Source organism: Columba livia, chromosome 24, assembly GCF_036013475.1.
Source record: "Columba livia isolate bColLiv1 breed racing homer chromosome 24, bColLiv1.pat.W.v2, whole genome shotgun sequence".
In the NCBI taxonomy this organism is placed as follows: Eukaryota; Metazoa; Chordata; class Aves; order Columbiformes; family Columbidae; genus Columba; species Columba livia.
The window spans coordinates 2,158,592-2,182,560 of NC_088625.1; the positions used below are offsets into that span (position 1 = coordinate 2,158,592).

At 44.4% G+C, this 23,969-nt stretch overlaps 2 protein-coding genes across 8 annotated transcripts in view; one reads left to right on the forward strand and one right to left on the reverse strand.

Moving 5' to 3' along the window:
• The first annotated feature begins 1,114 nt into the window (after positions 1-1,114).
• SIK2 (salt inducible kinase 2) overlaps positions 1,115-23,969 on the forward strand; it is a 31,964-nt gene continuing 9,109 nt past the window's right edge. For 2 of the 4 annotated variants that reach the window (XM_065040301.1, XM_065040303.1), the window contains exons 1-9: positions 1,115-1,376; positions 7,469-7,585; positions 8,624-8,687; positions 13,476-13,637; positions 19,680-19,804; positions 21,010-21,133; positions 22,038-22,258; positions 22,734-22,886; positions 23,775-23,939. In XM_065040301.1, coding sequence (XP_064896373.1) covers positions 1,227-1,376; positions 7,469-7,585; positions 8,624-8,687; positions 13,476-13,637; positions 19,680-19,804; positions 21,010-21,133; positions 22,038-22,258; positions 22,734-22,886; positions 23,775-23,939 — 1,281 coding nt within the window. In that variant the 5' untranslated portion in view covers positions 1,115-1,226. Of the gene's footprint in view, positions 1,377-7,468; positions 7,586-8,623; positions 8,688-13,475; positions 13,638-16,211; positions 16,477-19,679; positions 19,805-21,009; positions 21,134-22,037; positions 22,259-22,733; positions 22,887-23,774; positions 23,940-23,969 lie in introns of those variants that run through there. The other 2 variants (XM_065040302.1, XM_065040304.1) reach the window with 2 other exon arrangements.
• Positions 10,802-23,969, reverse strand: part of ALG9 (ALG9 alpha-1,2-mannosyltransferase) — a 58,083-nt gene continuing 44,915 nt past the window's right edge. For 2 of the 4 annotated variants that reach the window (XM_065040317.1, XM_065040315.1), the window contains one exon: positions 14,864-15,116. In XM_065040317.1, the coding sequence (XP_064896389.1) occupies positions 14,978-15,116 (139 nt within the window). In that variant the 3' untranslated portion in view covers positions 14,864-14,977. Of the gene's footprint in view, positions 10,995-14,847; positions 15,117-23,969 lie in introns of those variants that run through there. The other 2 variants (XM_065040311.1, XM_065040313.1) reach the window with 2 other exon arrangements.

The window sequence follows — 23,969 nt, forward strand, 5'->3', positions numbered from 1 at the left end:
CTCATGGGGCATCGAGCACCCCTCTAGGAAGCCCATTCCAGTGTTTGACCATGTTCTCACTCAAGAAGTGTTTTCTAATGTCAAGTTTGAACCTCCCTGATGCAGCTTTGAGCCATTCCCACGCTCCTGTCACTGCATCCAGGGAAAAGAGATCAGCAAATCTTACTCCATGTCCCCTCCTCAGGAAGGTGTAGAGAACCATGAGGTCCAGCCCTGACACCAGCTCTGTTACCCTCCTCTGGATGCATTCAAGGACCTTCATATCGCAAGTTCCAGCACAAATTGGGGAACGACCTATTAGAGAGCAGTGTAGGGGAAAGGGACCTGGGGGTCCTGGGGACAGCAGGATGACCATGAGCCAGCACTGGGCCCTTGTGGCCAGGAAGCCAATGGTACCTGGGGTGGGTTAGAAGGGGGTGGTCAGTAGGTCAGAGAGGTTCTCCTGCCCCTCTGCTCTGCCCTGGGGAGACCACACCTGGAATATTGTGTCCAGCTGTGGCCCCTCAGTTCCAGCAGGACAGGGAACTGCTGGAGAGAGTCCAGCGCAGCCACCAAGATGCTGAAGGGAGTGGAGCATCTCCCGTGTGAGGAAAGGCTGAGGGAGCTGGGGCTCTGGAGCTGGACAAGAGGACACTGAGGGGGGACTCATTCCTGGGGATCAAGATGGAAAGGGGGAGTGTCAGGAGGATGGAGCCAGGCTCTTCTGGTGACAACCAGTGACAGGACAAGGGGCAATGGGTGCAAACTGGAACACAGGAGGTTCCACTGAAAGAGGAGAAGAAACTTGTTGGGGGTGAGGGTGGCAGAGCCTGGCCCAGGCTGCCCAGGGGGGTTGTGGAGTCTCCTACTCTGCAGACATTCCAACCCGCCTGGACACCTTCCTGTGTAACCTCATCTGGGTGTTCCTGCTCCATGGGGGGATTGCACTGCATGAGCTTTCCAGGTCCTTTCCAACCTCTGGGATTCTGTGACCCTCCACCGTGTCGCGGCGGGAGCGTCCGCACCCGGTACCGCCGGGGAGGGGAGGGGAGGGGAGGGGACCCCGGGCAGCCGCCTCGCCGCCGTGGCTGCGGTTGCCATGGCGAGGGCCCGCCCCCGCTGACGCGCACGGTGACGCGCGGTTGGTGGAGGAGGGCGAAGGAGGCGGGGCCCCGCGGCTCCAGGGCGCCGCAGGCAGACTCGAGCCGCCGCTCGTCGCGGAGCCGCCGCCGCCCCCCGCGCCCAGCATGGTAATGGCCGAGCCCCGGCGGCCCCCCCCGCTGCTGCCCCGCGGGCTCGGGCCCGTCCGCGTCGGCTTCTACGACATCGAGGGCACGCTGGGCAAAGGCAACTTCGCTGTGGTCAAGCTGGCGCGGCACCGCATCACGCGCAGCGAGGTGAGGCGAGACGCGGCGCCGGGGGCCGCCGTCTCCCCCTGCCCCGGCCTAGCCCGGCCGCGCCGCCGGGGCTCTCCCGCGCCCGCCGGGCCTCGCTCGGCCGGGCGTTGGGCGGCAGCGCTCGGGAGCCCTCGGGGTTTGGAGGTGGGCGGGGGGCGGCGGCCGGAGTGCTGCGGGGCGCTGCTGCGGACTTCGGAGGGAGCTGGCCGGAGGGGCTCCGCTCGGAAGGGGGGTACGGGTCTTCCCTTCGGGGCGCAGAGCGGGCACTGGCCTCTGGGCTGCGGGGCTCCGCTCGGGAGCCGGGCTTTTCCCGGGGGGTGGCTGGGTGGCTCGGCGGGGCCGTGCAGCAGCGCCCTTGCAGGCTGCTTGCTCCTTTTGTCCCTTCTAGCGCTGGAACCTCCTCCTGTAGGGGAGGCGAGGGCGCCTTTATTTACTCGAGGTGCTGGGCTGCGGGCAGGCTTTGGAGCAGGAGCCCTGGCGGCCGTCCTTGTTTGTTTTCTTGCCTTCATCTTCCTGGCAAGGGCAGAGATAATGTCTCCTAGTCCGGTGCCCCCGTGGCTGCTGTCACAGACAGGCTGCTCGGGTGAGAAGGGGGCAGGCAGCTCTTGGCTTAGTTGGTGAGTGTAGCCATCAGATAGCGATAAGTTTCTGCTAACAGGGAAGATTCAGACCTAGTATTGTGCGTGCTTTCATGTCCTGGATGTTTTACTGTTTCCTGACCTGGCCAATGCAGATGAGCAGTCCTATTTCCGTGATCTGTTTTGGCAAAGGAACTCACGTGTGTGAGTCCTTTATTCTTCAATACATCATCCTGGCAGTTAAGCAGATCTAACCATTTGTAGTCTCTTTGTTTAACTACCCCACCACCATGTATATTACCTGGTGGTTACTAGCCTGTAGATTGTTAAAATATTAAGCGTTGCTTAAAGCAAAAATTATTTTAAGTCTGTGGATAAAATGTAGTCATGTTCACTTTTTAAAAACAGGGATCTGATGAGAGTAATGGCTTTGAAAGATCAGTTTCCCTTTATATTCTTATGTAGTTTTAGTTGCTACACCTAGAGGTAAGCTTTTTGTAAGTTTCTGTTGCCTTCCTGATTTACTGAAGAAGAGCTTAGTGTGCTCTCTGTACCAGACAAAAGTACATAAAACATTCTCTGAAGTACAGAGTAAGAAGAAGACCTGCAATTATTTAGTTACTGTGGTCTCATGTGGCAAAATCACTCCGTACAGTAATGAAAAATGCCTTTAGGTTGGACTTAAGGAAAACAAACCTGCAATGCTAACGTTGCTCTGGCCATGCAGTGATTGATGATCTTTTCATCCCAAGTATTAAATTTCTTACTGTCTTATTTCTCAAGTTTCATAATAGACTGTTAATTATTTCTAAATCCTTCCTTGCTCTTACTGAGGTGCCAAAGCAAAAACCTCGCAATGCTGGCGTTCCGTTCCCAAGTTTGATGCTGCACGCCAAGCTTCTAAACACTTCATGTGAAGATAGTAAGTTGTTGGTTACTATCTAGTTCTCGTTTCCTTGGCAGGCTTTATGATGGGGATGAAAACTTTAAGCTTCATCATTTTAGAAATGATGTTTGTCTAGTATTGTTCAAAATAAAAAGGGTTACGGAAAACTTATAGCTTAACGGGTCCCTAACTCTGATATGATTTTTCCATGTGTCCTAGGAAATTGCTCAGTTCCAGTGCGTTCTGATACAGTAATGACCTTCTTTAATTGGCTTTCATCTTCTGATGAGCCTTGTGTCCAGTCTGAAGCCTTTTTATCTTCTGCGTGATTTTTCAGCAGATTTGCCCATGTCAGAGATTTGTGTCAAGGTCTTTCATTTTTTTAGTACAGCTGCATTGACTTTGTGCAGTAAGAGAGGCAAGAATGTTTATCTGGAACATGATTGCAGAGTTAGTTGCTGGAAGTATTCACGTGGTCTTTGAGGAAGAGGAACCCTATTAAGATCACGTCTAGTGATGTCAGGGGAAATGAATTCTAGCCAACTACTACTTCGAACAAACACCTCAGGTTCAAAGCGCCTCACTTCGTGTAGGGTTGGTTCGCAACGCACGTTAAGTGGAAGTCCTGCTTATTAATGTTTCTAGATGGATGGCTGCTCATATTTCAAGCTTGTTCTAAACTATTGCTTAAATTCTTTGAGCTGCTGATTTCTCACGTTCTTCTGTGCCTTCATTAAGCTTCCAGTGGAAGAATATTCAGCTGATTAGGTTCTGGAAAGGCTGTACCTGTGTACCATCGGGTCTGTGCTGTGAGAAGATGGGCACTGTGTTGCTGTTGGGACTTGCCCATAAAGCCCCTTTAGAAAGGATTATTTCCTTATCTGAGTTTCTCTTGAGCCTCCCTACATAAAACAGTTAACTTGAACTGAAAATAGTAAATATCATTGCCATGACTTGTTAGCACGGTGGAAATTAAATGAAAGCTGGCACGAAGCAGAAGGTGGATGTAGGACAAGGTATATGCAACCAAACTCAGAAATATGTTGAATCCCGCATTAATGCGACACTAAAACTGCACGACTAAATAGTCAGAAGTGTGGAAGTTAAGAAAAGCGGCGGGATTGATATGTGTTTGTAATGCAGGCGGTGCGGGACCCTCTCATGGCACAGGGTGCCCCGGAGGGGGCTGCGTGGTTGAATGTGACCTTTGCTTGTTGTTTGTTTGTCGCCGTTGAAGTCAATGACATGTGCTTTCCTGCCATGCTCATTTGTCCTGTTGCTGAGGAATCCTGTGATCTCACGGTAACTTTTGTTAATGCACAAATAAGCAAAATTTTTCCGCGGAAGAAGAGGAGACTAAGAAAAGAGAACAGAAGTAATCAGAAGCATGAAGTTCGAGAAGATGGATGATGCTTCAAGTGAAATATGATGTGGAATAATGAGTCGTAATGAAAAGCTCTAAGAATAGGTGAAGGTACTACTTGAAAAAAAGTGATGCACTTTAAAGATGAAGGAAAGCCTTTGTGAATAGGTGATGTGTGAAAGAGTCGTGTTCCCCACCCACCCCCAAACTCCGTAACTGATATCCCCTAAGGATTAGCCGTTTGCAGAAGAATACTAGCCATTGCTCCTTGGATAAAAGTGAAGCCCTTCCAACTGGCGTGTGCTTATGATTCACAGTTGTGCTTTTAACTGTCTGGTGTGCTACAGGTGGTTTGCGTTTTTCTTGGAAGATTAGCAATTCCTAATACAAGATGCTACTAGTTTAGGTGTGAATGCCTAACCTGAAGACTGATTTAAATGCATGCAGTGATGGTCTCTCTAGATTTAGGGGGAGAGGAGGAAGACACTATCTGGAGGTAGACTGGGGACTCAGAGGTGTAACAAGTTGAGCATAATGTGCTGCCCTCTAAGGGAAGTTAATGCTTTTAATTGATAACCAAACACTTTGCTGTTGCAAACCGGAGTTGCTCTGGATTGCAGGAAGTTTGTTATTTTTAATGTGGTCTGTTGTATTGTTTAACAACTCCAATCTGAATTTCTGTCACTTGCGGGAAACCTTGACATGGACAGACCTCTTATTGTATGTTAACTTGTTAGACCATGTTTGGGGGGTGTTGTGGTTTCTGGGTTTGTTTGCAATGTTGGGTTTGTGTGATGTTTTTATGATATTTTTTTTAAAAAACTAGTCAGGTAACTAAGTGGATAATGAAACCAATGAGAACTGAAAGCTGGAGTAGCTGAAAACTAGAACTTTCACCTTGTTTTGGCAAGCATGTCACCCTCACTGTGTGACAGTCCCAGTTCCCGATTGAGTGAAGTCCAGTCTCTAGGCCTTTAGTAAAAAAGGGAAGGAAACGTGTGCCCTTCCTAATAGTTTCTAATCAAAATGAATCATGAAAGTTGCTAAGGTGTTTCGGAATAGAAGTCTTTAAGCAGCAAAAACTGGTGCTAAGGGAAGGAACAGGGTTTTTTGGTCGTTCGAGGTATGTGATAATACTATGCATTGATGTCTGGGATTTTTTTTGTTTCTTCTATTTTCCTTAGAAGTGATAACTCTTTAAAAAAAAGCCAAAAGTAGAGTTGCAAAATTTGTGTAATTGCCCTTAATTTGGCACCTGCCAAATGAAAGTCCGTTGGCTCGTGCCGTGGTGATGAGTGACCATAGCAGAGAAATGAGGATTAATTTCTGTGTGCAGTCTCTCTGCGCTGTCTTCAAAGTATTAAAGTGATGTTCCAAAATCTCAGCAAATGAAAGCTCTATGTTCAGGAACAATACACTTTTCAGATAGGAAACTGTTCCTCATCTTGAAGCAGCATCTCCACCTCTAAGAATTATTGTCCTCTTTCCCGTCACCGTGACACAGCTGAGATGATGGACCATAGCGCGCTGGTGCTGTTGGATGCACTGTTCCTCCTCGCATCATTAGGAACAAGTTGCTGGATTTTTAAGTATTTGCAAGTGCTTTTTCTCCATCTTTTATGGCGCTGGCAAGACGCATGAAAACTGAAGGTTCAGAATAGACTGAGATATCTAATCTGCATTTGACTGTAGAAGCAGTGGTGCCAGCTGTTACTACGCCGCCTCTCCTATAGAGGCCTGGCACAGTGTTCCCATATGTAATATGCACATTGGGAGTTGGAGAAGGATTGGAAATAGCAAAGCTTTTTCCTTCATGTAGGCGTATGCATTTACTTTGTGTTCAAAAACCACTTAGTAATACCAAATAAGTCCACATTGTAAGACAAAAGAGAGTTTGTAATATGGTAGGTTTTCAAAACTAAAAACTTATTTAAGCTGGAAATACAGTTTGTTCTTCGTTAGTTTGTGTCTCTTCCTCTTGCATCTCAAATAAGATTTAGTGGAGAGCTGTGCTTAGAATTATTTTAGATATGAGAGACTGAACTAATGGGGTTATACAACACTTGCCTTTACTAATATATTACTGATAGTGGTCAACTGAATGATCTGGCTAAAGAATCATAGAACAGTTTGGGTTCAAAGGGACCTTAAAAGGTCATCTAGTCCAACTCCCCAAGAAGTCTTGTTTGTCTTTTCTTGAACAGACTGCAGCTGTAGTAGCTTTGAAGAGGTTATCAAGCAAAAGCATACTGAAATGAAGTCAATAAATAGTTAATTCAGAATTCAGGTGGGTCCATAATCAGCCTTGCTGGAGATAATGAGGTTCACCTCCTGTGGATTTTTGTCTCTGCATAGCAGCTGTGCCCTATAGTTCAATAGTTTGTGAAATGCAGTTATAATTGGAAGCATTTGTATGACTTGTATTTGCTCCCTCTTCGGCATTAATAATGCGATAGTCAGGGTGAATAAACACCATCTATATATTCAATACTCTTTATTGTCGTCCTGTGCATGGTTTTTACAGCAGCTATGTTTTTCTTTCTTCTTGGTTTAATTTTTTAAAAATATCTCCTGTTTGAAATGTTTAGTCTCCTAAGCAAGTGTTGTTGTATGTAATTCACTTTGCAGGCGTTGGCTAAAAACAAGGCCCATAGGACTGCGACCTGTTCTCTAAACTGAGATCTCTTTACAGCGCTCGACTGACAAAGATATTTGTACAGTGTTTTCCCTGAATGGCTGAACTGCAGATGTCCTTATGTAGGAGCATGTTAATTATGGTTAAAATAAGCACGTAACCGTTGAAACTACATGGATCCACTGTGGTTTGATTATTTGTGTTGAGCCAACAGTTTATCTTTTCAAATATGGTTTTGCATTGGTGGGATTCAAACGTTGAGTCCAGAAATGGACACCGTTAGGCTTTTTAGGAGATTTTTTTCTTTATAGTGCTGCTCCATGGAGGGTCCTCAGTTATTTCCACTTGCTACTGATACAAGAGCATTTGACATTGGGCTCATTGGAGCACTGGCCTCCATCATCTATTTGTGTCTTCCATTTCTTGTAAAACTTACTTTTCCTGACATGCTGATGAAGGGGATGGTGCTGCAGCCAATTAGTGGGATGACTGACATGTTTAACGTTGTGTGCTGTATTTTGAAGTGTGGGGTCTGTCTTTCTGAGCTAGAAGAAAGCTACTGGTTATCTGGGATTGCATGATTCCCTTTAGAATAAGGATAAACTAATCTCTCCTGCCGTTTGTCTGCAGGTGGCAATAAAAATCATTGACAAATCTCAGCTGGATGTTGTGAATCTGGACAAGATCTACCGAGAAGTGCAGATAATGAAGATGCTTGATCACCCACACATTATAAAGCTCTACCAGGTATGATGAGTGGTGTCTTTCCCTTCTCCCCATCTCTTCTGCTCCTGTGTGCAGAGTGTGCTCCACACCAGTGACTTCTGGCACATCACCATGACAAACTCAGCTCTTCTGGAATTGATTTGCGTTGACAAGTATTTGACTTTTTTGAAAGTACACTGGTTGTGGTCTTTTTCACCCTATGGTACCAATTAGGCCGGCTGTGTTAGATACTCAGGTGCACCTGAAATCTGCTTAGAATACACAGAAGGTTGTAAATCTTATGTTAGTCAAAGAGCTGAGTTGGAAATATCCAGTGCTTATTAGACAAGGTATTACATAAGGTAGAGCAGGGTAGGAATGTTCAGCATAATGTGTCTGCAGTGAGTACTAGCTGGGAGGAACTGTGTGGATATAGGGGTTTTCTATAGTGGTTTTCTATAGAGGAATACTTGTAGCCTTTTATCTTATCCAAAGACAAGACAAGAGATATGTGAAAGCAGATTCTGCAGATGTACTTGTGATGTAAGGCAAGAGTTTCCCAAACGCTTTATCTTTGTCAATGGGACCCTGTGATGTGGTGCTTTTACCTGAATTTTGCCAGGTTTTAAGACTGCTCATCTATTAATCTTTCTATAACTAGAGAACTGTTGGTAACAGGGGTCACTGTTTTCCCCAGTCTCCTTTCCCACGTACCAGTCATGAGCATGTTAGAGAAGTTGAGCAAGGGAGTTCTGTTAGGCCAGTTCCCTAAAGGAAAGTCTGTAACCTCGCTGCTGAGGAGACCGATTATTGTGTTAGTCACTTGTGGCTGGGAATCCTATCCAGCTCCTCCTCTTTACACTGGCTTTATGGAGTATTTAAAGCTTATCCTTGTGCTTAGCATGCAAATGTTCCCCTTGAAATTGTTGAGGTAACTTGAAAACACAAAGCGAAAGGTGGTGATAACTGTATGTGCCATGCAAAGACTTTATCTTTACCAGAAGAGAGCAATGACAAGTGTCCCTTTGGGTGTTTACTTTTTGCTCTTCCAGCAATCTCATGTGTTTTCTCTCTCAACAGGTGATGGAGACCAAAAGCATGTTGTACCTTGTGACAGAATTTGCCAAAAATGGAGAGATTTTTGGTAAGAGAAGACTTTCATGTTCAACATCTTCATGTTAACTTCCGAAGTCTGTCAGTTGTATTTATCTTGCGCAAGGATCCCTTTTAGCCTAGTGTGTCAGTCTCCTTTATTTGTCAAACATCATCTACATAGGTGTAAACCTTATGGCAACCAGGTTGTAGCCCTGAACTCTCCTTCAGCGTAGCCTGAATAACTGTCGTAACTCTAAGTCGGGCTTATGGCATCTGCAGTGCCGTTATCAGCAATCTCTAGGGTATCTTGTTTTCTGTGATTGTACTGCGCACACATGTCCCAAGTCACTGTTTGAGATTTTGGAGCTATTGAGGCTAGGGTAGCAGTGAAGGAGGGACAGGCTGAATTTGTTCCCAGAACTAGCTATATATAGATAGAAGTGCTCCTTTTTAGGCCACGAAGGAGAAACATGTGAAACGTGATGCTAAGTAGTTAAGTGCGTTTCATTTTGACCTGCTATTGCCTTCAACTTTAAAATATGCATTAATAATCAAAGTAATGATCAGCTCCTGCACATGTGACAAAAAATTTGGGTGAGCCTGTGTTAGGATGATAAAATACCAAGAATGTTACTCCTGTATACAGCATGTTAGCGTAGGTCTGTTTTGGGGGCTGGAAACCTTTCAATACCTTGTGCACGTCTCAGGAATGTGGGTTTGGTTTGGGTTTTGTGTTGCGTTTTTCTCGGAAGGAACGGCATGTTTTGCTTTACGCTGCTTCCCGTCTGGCAACGCTGAATGGTTGAATTCTCACCACCGGAGCTGCTGTTCTCAAACCAGTGTTAGTCTTGAAGCCCAGCCATGACTTGCAGGCTGCCCTACAAGCTTTTCTCTTTCTCCTTCTGAAGTCTTGCAGTTCACCTTATTACTTGCCTTGGGGACCACAACACTGGAGGTTGCTTATCTTGCAAGATTTGTGTGCAGACTTGCGTAAGTGATTAGCGTAAGCCAAAAATCTATCGCAAAATTACCTTTGTACCAACTACAGGTTGTGTATTTTGTGTAGTTGTAGGGTTTCATATATGAAACATTCTCAGTACTCAGTCGAGATTCTATAACTATTAAGTTGCATTTACATGACCAGAAGGGTTTTTTTTGCTGCTTTATGTAAGAAAGTGAGGTGGTCATAGGGAAAAATAACACAAGGCAAAAGATATAACATTTTAATCAGCATCGCTAAAGATTCCAGAAGTAACTTCGACTCTCTTTGCCTTCGTATTTGTCTTGGATTTAATGTGCATCATTTCCTGTAAAACTTTGACTTAAATCCTAATTCATTCTGAAGAAGTAAAGCCTTTTGGGCTCTGAGACTTGCCCTGTTTGCAGATCCTTTCATGTATGTTTCACACACAGTTGAGCCAAATCTTAGACCTTGTTTTATTTTTTTAATGAAAATAATTAAGGAATCTTTGTTATTAGACTAAGTATTTCTGCACAGGTTTTTTCTAAATATTTTTTCTGATTTATTGGAATGATTTCTCAGAGTGGTTAATTAAGCACAGGATATTCTGCTGGTCTGTCACTTATGTTTTTAGAGGAATTGGACATGAGGTAATGTCAGAAACATGTTATAATTTCAGAGGGGGGGAAAGGTCTCCTGATTTTTCTGCAGGCTCTCAGACAAAATGTGCTACAACAGTAAGTGCTGGGTGAAGAGCAAACGTTCACCGTCTAGCACTACAGAATAACCACTTTGGTTTAAGCTTGAATGGGACCTGGGACAATGGCTTTATTTTCCATGAATGAGTCTAACATGTCCTAGTGGAGTAACACAAAGGAATAGAAAAATACCTGAGAAGCAGAGCTGTTGGCAAAGGTAAAGAAAGTCCTTTTAGCTGGAGTAATTCATACATAACAGGTAGCGTTGCTTTCTTTAGGCACTGGACTGAGGTGTTAAAGTAACAACTTTTCTTGCCTAATAAAAGCCGATTTCATGAGTTTTATGCTTGATACCCAGGCACTTCATTTTCGCATGCGTTTTGGTTGTAATAATAAAATTGGAGTTGTTGAGTGACAATTTCGGAGAAACTTTCTCCACATCACCAGGCAGAATGAACTCGGAGGGCAGTGGAACACAGTTCAGCGTGTAGGGTGCCCTGGTGATTGGAGTGCTGAAGAGGTGGAGCCTGGCTCCTCTTTCATTCTTACACCGGGGGGGGGAATGGATTTCATGGAAATGGAACTCAAGTGTTCAAAGTCCCTTCTTGTTGTCTGCGTTATCTCCCTCTCTCACCCCTTTAAATCCTCATTATTGGGCTGCTTGTGTGATAAGCAGGATATCACGTCTGGGGCAACTCTGGAAAGTGGAGAAAAGCAGGGTAGCATTGAACAAAAAATAAAATATAAAGATGACTTAACCTATATGAGCTTTTTGTCCTTCCTGTCCCGATCCTTCTTTGGGTGTACTGAATTTGCCACATCTAACAATGTGCGAAATAAAGTATTCCTCTTATAACATTTCTTTTCAAACATTGCAATTAGTGGATGTTCTTCTGGAGCCCTGTACCCAAGTGTCTCTGAAGTTTCTAACACTTTGCAGCACATGATCCTACTTTTTGGGGGATTTTGTTTTCTCTTGTAAGGCAAGATGGTTAGAAACCTGTGGAGCCTGCAGCTTCTTTAGTTAATTGTTCTCCTGATAGGCATTTAAGTATTGTGCTCCATTGTGTTCTTTGACTAAACTTTGAGGGGGCTTAACAGAACAACCAAAACCCAAAAAAACTCACTCTAGGTTTGTGGCAGGAGCAGCTGGAGAGAGTCCAGCACAGCCACCAAGATGCTGGAGGGAGTGGAGCATCTCCCGTGTGAGGAAAGGCTGAGGGAGCTGGGGCTCTGGAGCTGGACAAGAGGAGACTGAGGGGTGACTCACTGCTGGGGATCAAGATGGAAAGGGGCAGTGTCAGGAGGATGGAGCCAGGCTCTTCTCAGTGACAACCAGTGACAGGACAAGGGGTAATGGGTGCAAACTGGAACACAAGAGGTTCCACTTAAATTTGAGAAGAAACTTCTTCATGGTGAGGGTGATAGAACACTGGAACAGGCAAAGACGATGGAGAGCGGTCCAGCAATGACCTCAGCCAGCTCCCTCAGCACCTGTAGGTGCATCCCATCTGGGCCCATGGATTTATGGATGTCCAGATTGCCTAACTGCTCCCTAACCCATCTCATCAACCCTGGCAAACTCCTCCATTGTCCTGCCCTCCTCTGGGGCCTCAGCGGTATGGGGCTCTTCAGGACAAAGAAGGTGTTCAGTAACTCTGCCTTCTCTGTATCTTCTGTCACCAGGGCACCCACCTCGTTCATCAGTGGGCCTACATTGCCTCTGCTGTCAGTTTTATCTGGCACGTATTGGAAGAAGCTCTTCCTGTTGTCCTTGACCCCTCTCGCCAGGTTTAATTCTAAGGAGGCCTTAGCTTTCCTAGTTGCCTCCCTCTGACAACAGCCTGATATTCTCCCCAAGTGGCCAGACCCTCCTTCCATGATCTATAAACTCTCCTCTTCCACTTGAGCACACCCAGAAGTTCCCTGTTTAACCACGCAGGTCTCCTGGCTCCTTCCTTGACTTCCTACGTGTCGGGATGCTCTGATCTTGTGCCCGGTAGAAACAGTCCCTGAACACCAACCAACTATCTTGGGCCCCTTTACCTTCAAGCAGCCTTGCCCATGGGATTTCCCCCAGCAATTGCCTGAAAAGGCTGAAGTTTGCCCTGCTGAAATCCAGGGTTGCAATTCTTCTTGCTATCCTGCTCCTGCCACATGAGATCGTGAACTCTACCATCTCATGGTTGCTGCAACCAAGGCAGCTCTCAACCTTTACCGCTTCAACCAGACCCTCCTCGTTAGTGAGGATGAGGTCCAGCAGTGCACCTCTTCTAGTCGGCTCCTCCACCCTTTGCATCAGAAGGTTCTCGTCAAGGCACTGGAGGAACCTCCTGGACTGTGGCCGGCCGAGCAGTCCTTCCAACAACCATCAGAGAAGTTCAAATCCCCACCACAACCGGGGCCTGTGACTGTGAGGCTGCTCTCAGCCATCTGTAGAGGCCTCATCAACTTCCTCACCCTGATCTGGTGGCCTGTAATAGACACCCACAATAGTATCACCCTTGCCAGCCTGCCCCTTAACTTTCACCCATAGACTCTCAACTCGCTCCTCATCCGTGCCTGGACAATACTCTATACATTGTAGTTGCTCTCACATAAAGAACAACTCCACCACCACGCCTGGCTGGCCTGTCTTTCCTGACAAGGACACAGCCATCCATGACCACGTTCCAGTCGTGTGCTGTCCCACCATGTCTCCGGAATCGCCACTAGGTCATAATCTCCTGCCCTAACACAGGTTTCTAACTCCTCCTGATTATTCCCCTTACGGGTACTTGCTTTATTTCCAGAGAAGAAACTACTTTTAGCCGCTGCGCAGCCTCTGTTGAGGGTTCAGAGGGAGAAAGTTGCGTGAAGTTTGTGTGAACTGGTAAGAGGCTAAAGCTTAAAGTACTTCCTGACAGCGAAGCCAGTTATTCCAAGTTCCACAGGAGTTGCGTCATATGAAAATATTTATCAGAATCATCACGTAACTCTACAAGACAGAGAGTAGAGTTTCATTATGCAGCGGCTTTTTCTTACTCTGTTCTTTTGGAGGGGAGGGTGCAAGAATTATGGGTTGGAAACAGATTGGCTGAAATACTTTCTGAGTTTCCTAGTGGTAATTACTTAAGGGAAGTCATTTTGTTTCAGAGTTGTGGCTTGCTGTCTAATCCATTTAAACCTGCTTTAACAGATTACCTCGCCAGCCATGGCCGTCTAAGCGAGTCTGAGGCCAGGCGCAAATTTTGGCAGATCCTCTCGGCGGTGGAGTATTGCCATGGCCGAAAGATTGTTCACCGCGACCTGAAGGCTGAAAACCTTTTGCTTGACAACAACATGAACATCAAAATAGCAGGTACTCAGAATGTAGATGGTTCAGTAACACCATATTTTTATGAAGGGCCGTTCCAGTAGTTCAGTTGCTGCTGCCCAAGGTAGGCTGCTGTGCTTAAAGGTACAGAAAATCAGCGTGGTAATACATGTAATATTTTTGCGTTATGGCTACCGCAGCTAAAATAATTCCTAGATTAGCTCTATTATGCTTTCAGGAAAAAGGAAATAATTTTTAGAGTGATAGTAATTTTTTGTGGGTGTCATAACATGTCTCCAATGCTGCCAGATGTTCGAGTTAAAACAGAGTTAATCAAATAACTTCTTTCAACATTAGAAAACTCAAAATGGAAGCTTACTGATTTTTTTTTTTTTCATTTTGCATGCATGATTTCATTTTAATTATAAATTTAGACACAGCAGATGTTGCTAGCAATGGAAATCATTTTCTCGGTTGTCAACTCATTACAATTCCATGAATCCTTCCATACTGACTTTAGCCCAGCAACACTTGAAATAGGAAAGCTAGATAACATCTTGATTTGGAGGACTGTTGAACTTCAGTCATCAGTAATACGGGAGTGGGAAAGGAAGGCTAAGTGCTGTAAGAAGCTGCTTTGTATAGGAGTAAGCTTGCTCATTTGGGATGGAAGTGCGAACAGATAGCCAATCAGGCTGAGAAAAGTACAGTCATAAACATTTCTGAGTTGTAGATCACCGCTGGATTATTGTACCCCTGAATTTTCTCTCTGGCATTTCTGAAACACAATGAAGAATGTGTCTTGATCCCTAATGCTTTCCGTAAGGATAAAATGGCAGAGAAGTGTTCGATGTGCCAGCGGTTCTCTAAAAGATGCACTCCTTTTTGTTTGTGGAGTATGAAGACCCTGTCCCTAAAGATTTGAAAGGCAAAGTTAACATCTGTTTAACCGCTTGGCATCTGCATCACAAAGATTCACCCCTTTCTCCGCAATACTACAGCACACGTTGGGAAGACTAGGCAATTAATTCTGAGGATTAACTTCACCCTTAGAAAAAACTCTTTTAAATCCTTATAAGGCATCTTTAGCAGAATGGGAAATGTACACAATCCTTTAAAGAACTATTTATTGAGCATGAATTTTATCCCCTTTAAACTCAGAGAAAAGGAAGACATACGTATTGCTATTCAAAAACCCCCACCACCAAAGAACCACATAGCTTCTATTTGCCTATGAAGAGGGATTTCTAGTAGGGCCACTGGCACAGTTTGCTCCCAGCTGTTGGTAGTGAGCTTTCATGGACCTGCTGTAAAATTCTGTGCAATTTCTAGCACTTACTGATAATCGATTGATGCCTCGGTTGATGAGATGGGTTAGGGAGCAGTTAGGCAGTCTGGACGTCCATAAATCCATGGGTCCGGATGGGATGCAGCCACGGGTGCTGAGGGAGCTGGCTGAGGTCATTGCTGGACCGCTCTCCATCATCTTTGCAAGTCTTGGGAAATGGGAGAGGTGCCTGAGGACTGGAGGAAAGCAAATAAAAACTTGCTCATTGTGTGTGCAGTGAAACATCTGTGCATTTCTGACTCAAGGGTGGACTAGTGAGCTTCTCTCTGTGTGCTTCCAACCCCACAAAAGATGCCTTAGATATCTGCAGAAATCATGCCATCTCGATGCTAAAACTACTGTGTTTGAACCAGATCAGGTAGGAGAGACTGTTATTTTGAAGTAGGTTGTAGCGCTGGTTGTCTTGCTGGTGGACAGTAAAATATGCATTGACGTCAGAACAGGCTGATCAGCATTCAGTTTGTGAAGTGGATCAGGTTTGTTTCGAACACGCTCATACCTTCCTTTATCAGTACCTCTCTCCCGATTATCTCCATTGCTCATATTACTGTTAGAACAAAAGATCCATGTGGCTCTGTGAAGCCAGGGAGATTGAATTCTGTCGGTAATTTTAGAAGAATGGATTAATTATAGCTCTGAAGCGAGTATCCCTTCTAAAGGATTTGTAGAGGTACAAATTAGAGACTAGCTCGTATTGCTCGATGCACAGCAGAAGTTGCAGTGGCCTTGGCAGGGAGCTTCCATTTCTCAAATTGCAGACGGGTCTGAAATCTTAGTCTGTTTCCATTTTTAACGGGAAAACAGATTCCATTTAAATGATGTATGTTCAAAAAATTATACCTTCTAAATTCAAGATTATTCTAAAGGGGGTAATGAGATTGAGAAACAAAACGCTGCAAATGTCGAGAGCCAATATTTGCAGATTGCACAAACACAGAGTTTATTCGGCTGAACACAATGCTGCAAATGATCGTATTTTTTTAACGTGCAGATTCAGGCAAATGTTAAAAAGATAAAGATCACTCCGTTATATAACCTAAGTCCTCTGGTGTACCAAAGAGTCCAGCTTCAGTCCTTTGAGAATTCTGTGGCTGGCATATGATTTTTGAGGGTGAGCACATTTTCCCCTTAAACATCAGTAATGTTCTTCAAATACAACTCACGGGAATGAGAAATCTTAACAGTGTGCTTGGGTTAAAAACATTTACCTTTGATCCAGAATGATTCTGGTAGATCAGCAATTGCAAATAGAAACAGGGTGGAGGGGGGAAGAGAGACAATGAGAAGCTAGTGATGGTTTTGTGCTTGTTTGAATCCTGGCCATTCTAACACTCGGCAAAGTGGGACAACTAAACTGACAGTGCAATAATTAAAACTGAGGAAGCTCAATGGACTAAGCATCCAGTATCCTATCTAAATCTGAATTTTTTTCTTTGAAATAGTTTTCAGGGATGCTATTATTTCTTGAGTTCTTAAGAGATGGTTTAACATCACTTGAAGACACAAGTGTAGCAAGCGTAATGGAAACAAAAAGAGGTAACCATAATCATTTATGTGCTCTAACAAATAATGCTCTCTCTCTGCATAGGTAATTATTTTGTCCCACAGTTGGATTTCTAAGGATAAGAGCAGATGACTGAAATATGCAACACTGGTTTTAAGTCCTATGTTACATGAAAAAGTTCAGTATGAATCAGTAGGTATCTCAGTGCGCTTTGTGTTGTCAATGTGTGCTGTTTTTTCAGCAGAAATTCATAACTGAAGGATATTGGTGGGAATCGAAGTTTTAGAACTGCAGATCAAAGATAGACGGAAAGAACAATTTTCCGGGTTCGTAAGACACATACTCTAGACAAGGCACGGGGACTCCCGAGGAAATGCACACCGGGTCAGGTCCGCCTGGCAGTGACAGGGAGAGTACACCAGGCTGGCCATTTTCTGCAGCCTGTGCCGTGTGTGCTTGTCCCTACCCCCAAGCCCCAGAGCCACTGTTGTTCTATTAGTACTTAACCAGAGTGCATCCTTGGCTACTCCTAGTATCAATTTATAGACCTTTCATTCATGGATTTGCCTAATAAAACTTAATAGTCTCTGCTGTTGCAAGACCATCAGATGCAAGGCAATTGCTGCTGTGGCACCCAGTGGAACGCGGTCTCAACAGCCTGAATTCTGTAACTCTATTGCTCAGATAGGGATCAAAGGTAACAGCCTTGCAAGGATCATGCCGTTCGGTTCTAAGATGTCCTTGCTCTTGAGTTACGTTTGGTAACCATAAATAAAACTCTTATGTGTTAGGAAGTTAAGCATGTAACGGTAATAGTGAAAAAAAATAAATCCTAATTGTAACATAAACCCGAACTTCTCTTATATTGATCAGCCATACTTAAAGACTCCATTCTGTCTTTTGCTGTTTCAGATATGTTCACACTCACCAAATACCTAATTTAAATCCAGTCTGGATAGGCAAAGAGTTTCACTTTCTTAGGAACTGAAATCTTCTTTATCTCCAAGCAGGTCATGCTTTCCATAGCTGTGCTTACAAATATACCTACATGTACCTGTCAGTCTGATGCTGAGATTTCTGAGGGTGGCACCTGAGTAAGAACTGCAGCTCAGAGACTGATATTTATCTGCAGTACAAAGAGGATGTTGAAAATCTGACAAATTCAAGATAAGTGAAGGGGGAGATCAGATTTAATGACACCTACACAGATGGCAAAATGCTTCAGAGAGAAGAAATTGCTTCATGTCTCCTAAAGTATTGTCAAGGTTGCCAAGCCAATTATATGTGGAGAAAAGACTCCTCAAAGAGAATTTAAGAAGTTCACAACAAAAGTCTGGCTGTGATAGGAGAACGGCAGGTGCCATAGAGTCATGGGGAAGCTTGCGGTAGAAGATTTTGTTGTTTCTCCCTCTGTTATTGCAGCTGAAGTTGCAGGGTGTTTCAGAACTGAAGGTGAATATAAAAGGGAGGCTTGCGTGAATGTTACCGTCAGAGTTTCCTGTGTAGATTTGGAATCCAAGCTGACCTTGGCCATTTGCACCTTTAGCGTGTGCTGACATGCCAGGATGCCATTGTGTAACTGCTCACGCAGCTGCTGGGCATTCTGTGTGCTTGCAGAGCATGACACCGTTACGGATCTCGCGTATGGTCTGACCTTCAGATAGTCTTTTTGGCATTGTAGCCTTCTTGCTGATAGGCAGTGGGGCTTGCTTTGATTATGGACAAGTCCCAAAAGTTCATTGCTGGGTCTGGGTATCTGATTTTCTGACTTTGAGCTCATACGGTGACCTTGGACTGATGGTGGAGATTTAACCTCTTGAGGGTTCCACCTGTTCCAGATATTTACAGTACTGTAGGATGTTCTCTTGTAACAAAGTACGTTAATTATCTGGAATACAATATTAATTAAAGGACGTGGGGTCAAAAGGGTAGAATGAAACTTAAATATTTGTCTTGTAAGTTTCCAGTCTGATTGTTGACAATGCAAAAATAGATGTCATCACAAGAATGACAGCTCATCATTAGCAGTCAGCACACAGATCATCAGCACACAGCTACACAAACCTCTAAGGAGCCAGAGTGATTGTAGGTCTGATTTAATCAATCACTGTTTTCAATCATTCCTATTTGAAGTAGAGTTTACTCACTGCAGCGGGGTTGGACTAGATGACTTTTAAAGGTTCCTTCCAACCCAAACTGTGCTATGATTCTACACCTTATTAGATGCTAAAGAAAATCTTTGAAGAGAGAAGAAAAAAATGCTCTAAAAACCTCTCCAGTCCTGGTGTTCCCAAAACTGCCTCTTCCACATATGTTCATTTTTGATGTATGTTGCAGGAAGAGTTCAATTAAAGCAACCACATACCTCTACTGTTAAGCTCGGTGTAAGTAGTCCAATTCCATTTCCATACTGCTTCTCTAAAAGAACTCCAGGGTAACTTTAAGCCTGCTTGGTTTTTGTTTAATGTGTCTGTATTGCCTTGATTCTGAGGGTTCTCTCATGTATAGCTATGTATATGATGAGAGAGCCAGGCTCTTTCCTCTACACAACACAACCTATACAAATAGAAGTCCAATCCCCCCATGGAGCAGGAACACCCAGATGAGGTTACACAGGAAGGTGTCCAGGCGGGTTGGAATGTCTGCACAGAAGGAGACTCCACAACCCCCCTGGGCAGCCTAAATTTTAGTTGTAGACTGAAAAGGCCATAGACAATCCCAGTAGCAGAGTTTCCTTCCTCGCAAAAGGCGTTGTGTTTTCCCATGCTTGTTGCTTTTGGCAGAGTTCCCTCCTCCCATCTCAAAGTTGATGCTTTTGTTGTCAAAATCGGTTGTGTATTCAAGGCTAGAGAGCACCTAAAAAAACTCAGGAAACCTCTGATCTAGTACTGAATCTCAGATATCTCTTGGCAAGTAAATAAGCTCATATGTTTGTATGATTGTCAGTTTGTTGAATTTTAGAGATAGCTGTTTATAAACTGTGATTTAGCAAACTGCTAGAAGTTTACCTCAAAACTCCTACAGGTTGTGAAGTTTTGCAGTGTTTTAATAATGACATAGTTGTCATGAAACCAGCAGTATAGGACATTCAGCATCGCAGTAAATATTTGCTCAAAGCGTTTGTGACGGAGCCTTTCGTGGATGGCAGTGAGCTTTCAGACCTAGTCCATGCGTCCAAGTATTCTTTGTCATGCAGCTGGAGTTTGGAGTGACTTTCTCTTTAATGTCTCAACAGATTTTGGATTTGGGAATTTCTATAAGAGTGGTGAGCCTCTGACGACGTGGTGTGGAAGCCCACCATATGCAGCCCCAGAAGTCTTTGAAGGACAGCAATATGAGGGACCCCAACTGGATATCTGGGTATCATTGTATCTTTCATTAAGCTGCAGACAAGCTGTTCCTCTTCAGCCTTATTTCTTGAGTGTCTTAAAATGCCTCTTAGCATTGAATAGAATTGAAGTTATCTATCCAGGTGGCTATTGAATGTATGCTGTAGGTGTATGTTAGCCCATTAGAGGAAATCTCTCCTGACTGAATGCACAAACTTTGGCTCGTATTAAATAATCCCTCATGTCCAGCACTGCATACAGCAGTAACTGTTGGTGAAGTTCACACCTGGAGTGTTGTGTTCAGTTCTGGGCCCCTCAGTTCAGGAAAGACATTGAAGTGCTGGAGCGGGTCCAGAGAAGAGCAACACGATTGGTGAAGGGACTTGAACATAAGACCTATGAGGAGAGGCTGAGGGAGCTGGGGTTGTTTAGTCTAGAGAATAGGAGGCTTAGAGGTGACCTCATCACTCTCTATAACTACCTGAAGGGCAGTTCTAGCCAGGTGGGGATTGGTCTCTTCTCCCAGGCAGTCAGCAATAGGACAAGGGGGCATGGGCTTAAACTCTACCAGGGGAAATTTAGGCTGGATATTAGAAAGAAATTCTTTACAGAGAGAGTGATCAGGCATTGGAATGGCTGCCCAGGGAGGTGCTGGACTCACCGTCCCTAGAGGTTTTTAAACTGAGATTGGACATGGCACTTAGTGCCATGATCTAGTAAACGGACTGGAGTTGGACCAAGGGTTGGACTCAATGATCTCTGAGGTCTTTTCCAACCCAGTCGATTCTGTGATTCTGTTACCCGTGTGCTTCTTACCCAGACTTTTGCAAATTGGTAAAAGTTTGGAGTAGCTGCTATTTGGGGTTTGGTTTTGTTTGAACAACATTGAGATGAATTAGAAGTGTCTCTAATTCTCACCTGAAGTTGGGGCTCGCTTTTCAGGTATCATTCAATCATCTCCATGGAGCCTCCTGCTAGCAGCCAGAGTCTAACACATTACACTGCAGCTTGCCTGCTTCTCAGTATAAGGTACTGCAAGCCCAGCCCTTTTGGGTTAGCTGAGTGTTCTTCACATTTAGGGATCTTCAGAAATCTAACTCCTTTTTGTATAAATTCCCTGTTTCTGCAGAACGTAAGAACATAATGTTAAGTTTTGCTGTGACAGGATTTGGCTCGCCAACCTCAGAGACTGTGCTTGGAGCTTGAAAAATGAAATGAACGTTCTCTTTCTTACAGAGCATGGGTGTAGTTCTCTACGTTTTGGTCTGTGGAGCATTACCTTTTGATGGACCAACGCTCCCCATACTGAGGCAACGAGTTCTTGAAGGAAGGTTCAGGATCCCTTATTTTATGTCAGAAGGTAATAGTGTGTCCTCTTATGCTCTTGATGTGCTAAACATTGAGTAAATTCTAGAATAATCTCTGCAATACAGCAAAAGGCGGTGCATCTGCACACTAGCTTATGGTACAGTAGACTATTTGTTTTGCAAAGAAACACAAATAGGGCCAGGTGAGCTGTATACCTTTGCAGTTAGGCAAACCAAACCAATTCTCCCTGCGCCATGCGTGGAGATTGCAGTGTGGCTGTGCCTATGGGCAGGGATAGGGTCGAAATGGAAGCTGAAGGAAGGATCTCTCATCCTACTGTTCGCAGAAATACGGGGGTGCAGGGGGAGAGGCACATCTGTGCCCCTTTTCCTTCTGTACACCTGCACACCACCTCTGACAATAGCCACAAGGGCAGAGCTATTTTGCACTTGGTTGCTTTCAGCAATGCCGTTATGGCACCAGGGCAACCCCTCAGCTTCCCGGGCACATTTTGCAGCCGGCGCTGAACCGTACTGCGTCTGTGACTTCGCTGATGCAGGTATGCGAGCTAGATCCAGGTACCCTTGTGCAAGTTGCACTCATTGCTGTGACTGCTGTTTAGAGCCGCTGTTTCACACGTAGTTTTCTGGTCCCCTTCGTGATTACATGGTGGTGCAGAGAAGGGTTTGCCACTTAGCAAAACCATGAAAACAAGAGAGATAAACAGGAATAAATAGCCAGAAATCCATCTGAACTATTTGTCAGAACTACCTGAATGGTCTTGCTCATAACAACTGTACTATAGTCACATCATGGTCAGCTAGAAATGCACGGCAGATTGATAAGCTCCCTTAAAGCAACTTATATTGACTTGCCCTGCTCTGCATTGGTAGCTCTTGGGTGAGTACACACAAGTACTACTCAGGAGGTTGGTTTTTGTTTGTTTTTCCCAACAGAGTGTGAACATCTGATTAGAAGAATGTTGGTCCTAGACCCATCCAAACGGCTCACTATTGCTCAGATTAAGGAGCACAAGTGGATGCTTATAGAAGTTCCTGCACAGAGACCTATTCTTTATCCACCAGGAGAGGAGAATGAACCTTCCATTGGAGAGTATAATGAGCAGGTCTTACGGCTAATGCACAGCCTTGGAATAGACCAGCAGAAAACTATTGAGGTAAAAAAGACTCCAACAGATATTTGTCCCTGGGGGGAAGGTCTCCTGTTCTGTTGTTGTAACTAGAACTTATTACTTGAGTTGCTTGCAATGTTCTTTATTTCAATAGTCAAACCAACTGGTCCCTTCTGCAGGTTCAACTCTTTGAGGGGTTCAGTGTAGCACCTGCATGCTACAAGTACTGTTGTAGCCCAGAACATGGCAAACTCCTGTGAGCCTGACATTAAACTAAGGTTGATGCTTTTCTCTGCCTGGCAATCTGGTTTGAAACTCTTAATTCAGAACAAAGTTTGCCTACTCCACTGCCTCTTAGGTATCTTTTTGTTGGTTGCTTGATTGGTTGCTTGGTTGGCGGTTTGTTTGGTTTGGGGTTGTTTTCTCCTAGATGGCAAGTCTTTCTTCTTCCTGCTCTCATGGTAGATAAAAGATAACACATAGTTGGCTGCACCCCCACTTCTGTGCTTCTCTTTTTCAGTCTCTGCAGAACAAGAGCTATAACCACTTTGCTGCCATCTATTACTTGTTAGTGGAAAGACTCAAATCACATCGGAGCAGCTTCCCTGTGGAACAGAGACTTGATGCTCGTCAGCGTCGGCCCAGCACCATCGCTGAGCAGACGGTAGCTAAGGTATGGTTTCATTCCTGGCGGAAGCGCGCTTCAGGCTGTGCAAGACATTCTTCTCTTTCAAAATAGTGTTTTTACGTAGAGTCACTTAGAAACCATTGCTGGTTTCTGATTTCTGTGGTATGTAGACTTGCAGCATCGTTTTAGAAAGACTTTTTATGGGTTAAAATGCTAGAGAAACACCATTTCTGGAGACTGTGCAACACCTGGAGTATCTTTAACGTGACTGACAAGCTGTTGAATTTTGGAGAGCTGTGCTAGCCTGGGGGCTAAAAGCATGCAGGCTCTATTTAGTGTTATAAACACAGTCACTCTGAAGGGACCTGTTGAAAATAGAATTACTTTCTCCCCTGCTGTTCTCTACATACACTTTCTGTCTCCCATGAAATGAAGCGTGGAAGAGAATAGTAAAGAGGTACCCAAAAGAAAATATTAGGATGGGCCTATCAGGTTAAGTTGCCAATTCATTCTGCTGTCTTAATCACCTCATTCAAATGTCATTGTCATGAGACCGCACTTTAGAAAAGCCATTGAAACTACCCCAGTGCCTCATGGTAATATTAAGGGGGTTTGTACTGCATATCACAAGGAATTCCAGCATGTCAGAAGCTGAAGGGCACCTAAGTGTCCCAAACGCTGTTTTTACTGCTGGTGAGCACTCAATTTGAATAAATAGCTACCTTAGTGATGTTTGGGGTTTGTGTGTTTTGGGGTGGGAGGTGATTCTTTTGAAGTCTAAAGACTTAAGAATGTAATTCATCAAGAAATAGGAAATAAATCTTAAACTTCTCCTGTTTTGGAAATGAGCTCGGTATTATTTAATTTGTGACTTTGTATGTTGTTTCCCACCCAAAATTGTTCTGGTTTTGGAGTTCTTAAAATCTCTTTCAGGCACAGGCTGCGGTTCCCTCAGTCAACTTGCATTCACCAAATGCAAGGCTGTTGCAGTCTCCAGGTCTTCCCCCCACTTCAGGAGCAGAAGCCTTTTCGTTCCCTCCACCCAGCTGCCGGGGAGAGCCAGCATTTATGGAGGAAGAAAGAATCGAGACACCAAAGGTACAGCTTAAAATCCCCCTGTTGTTTTAT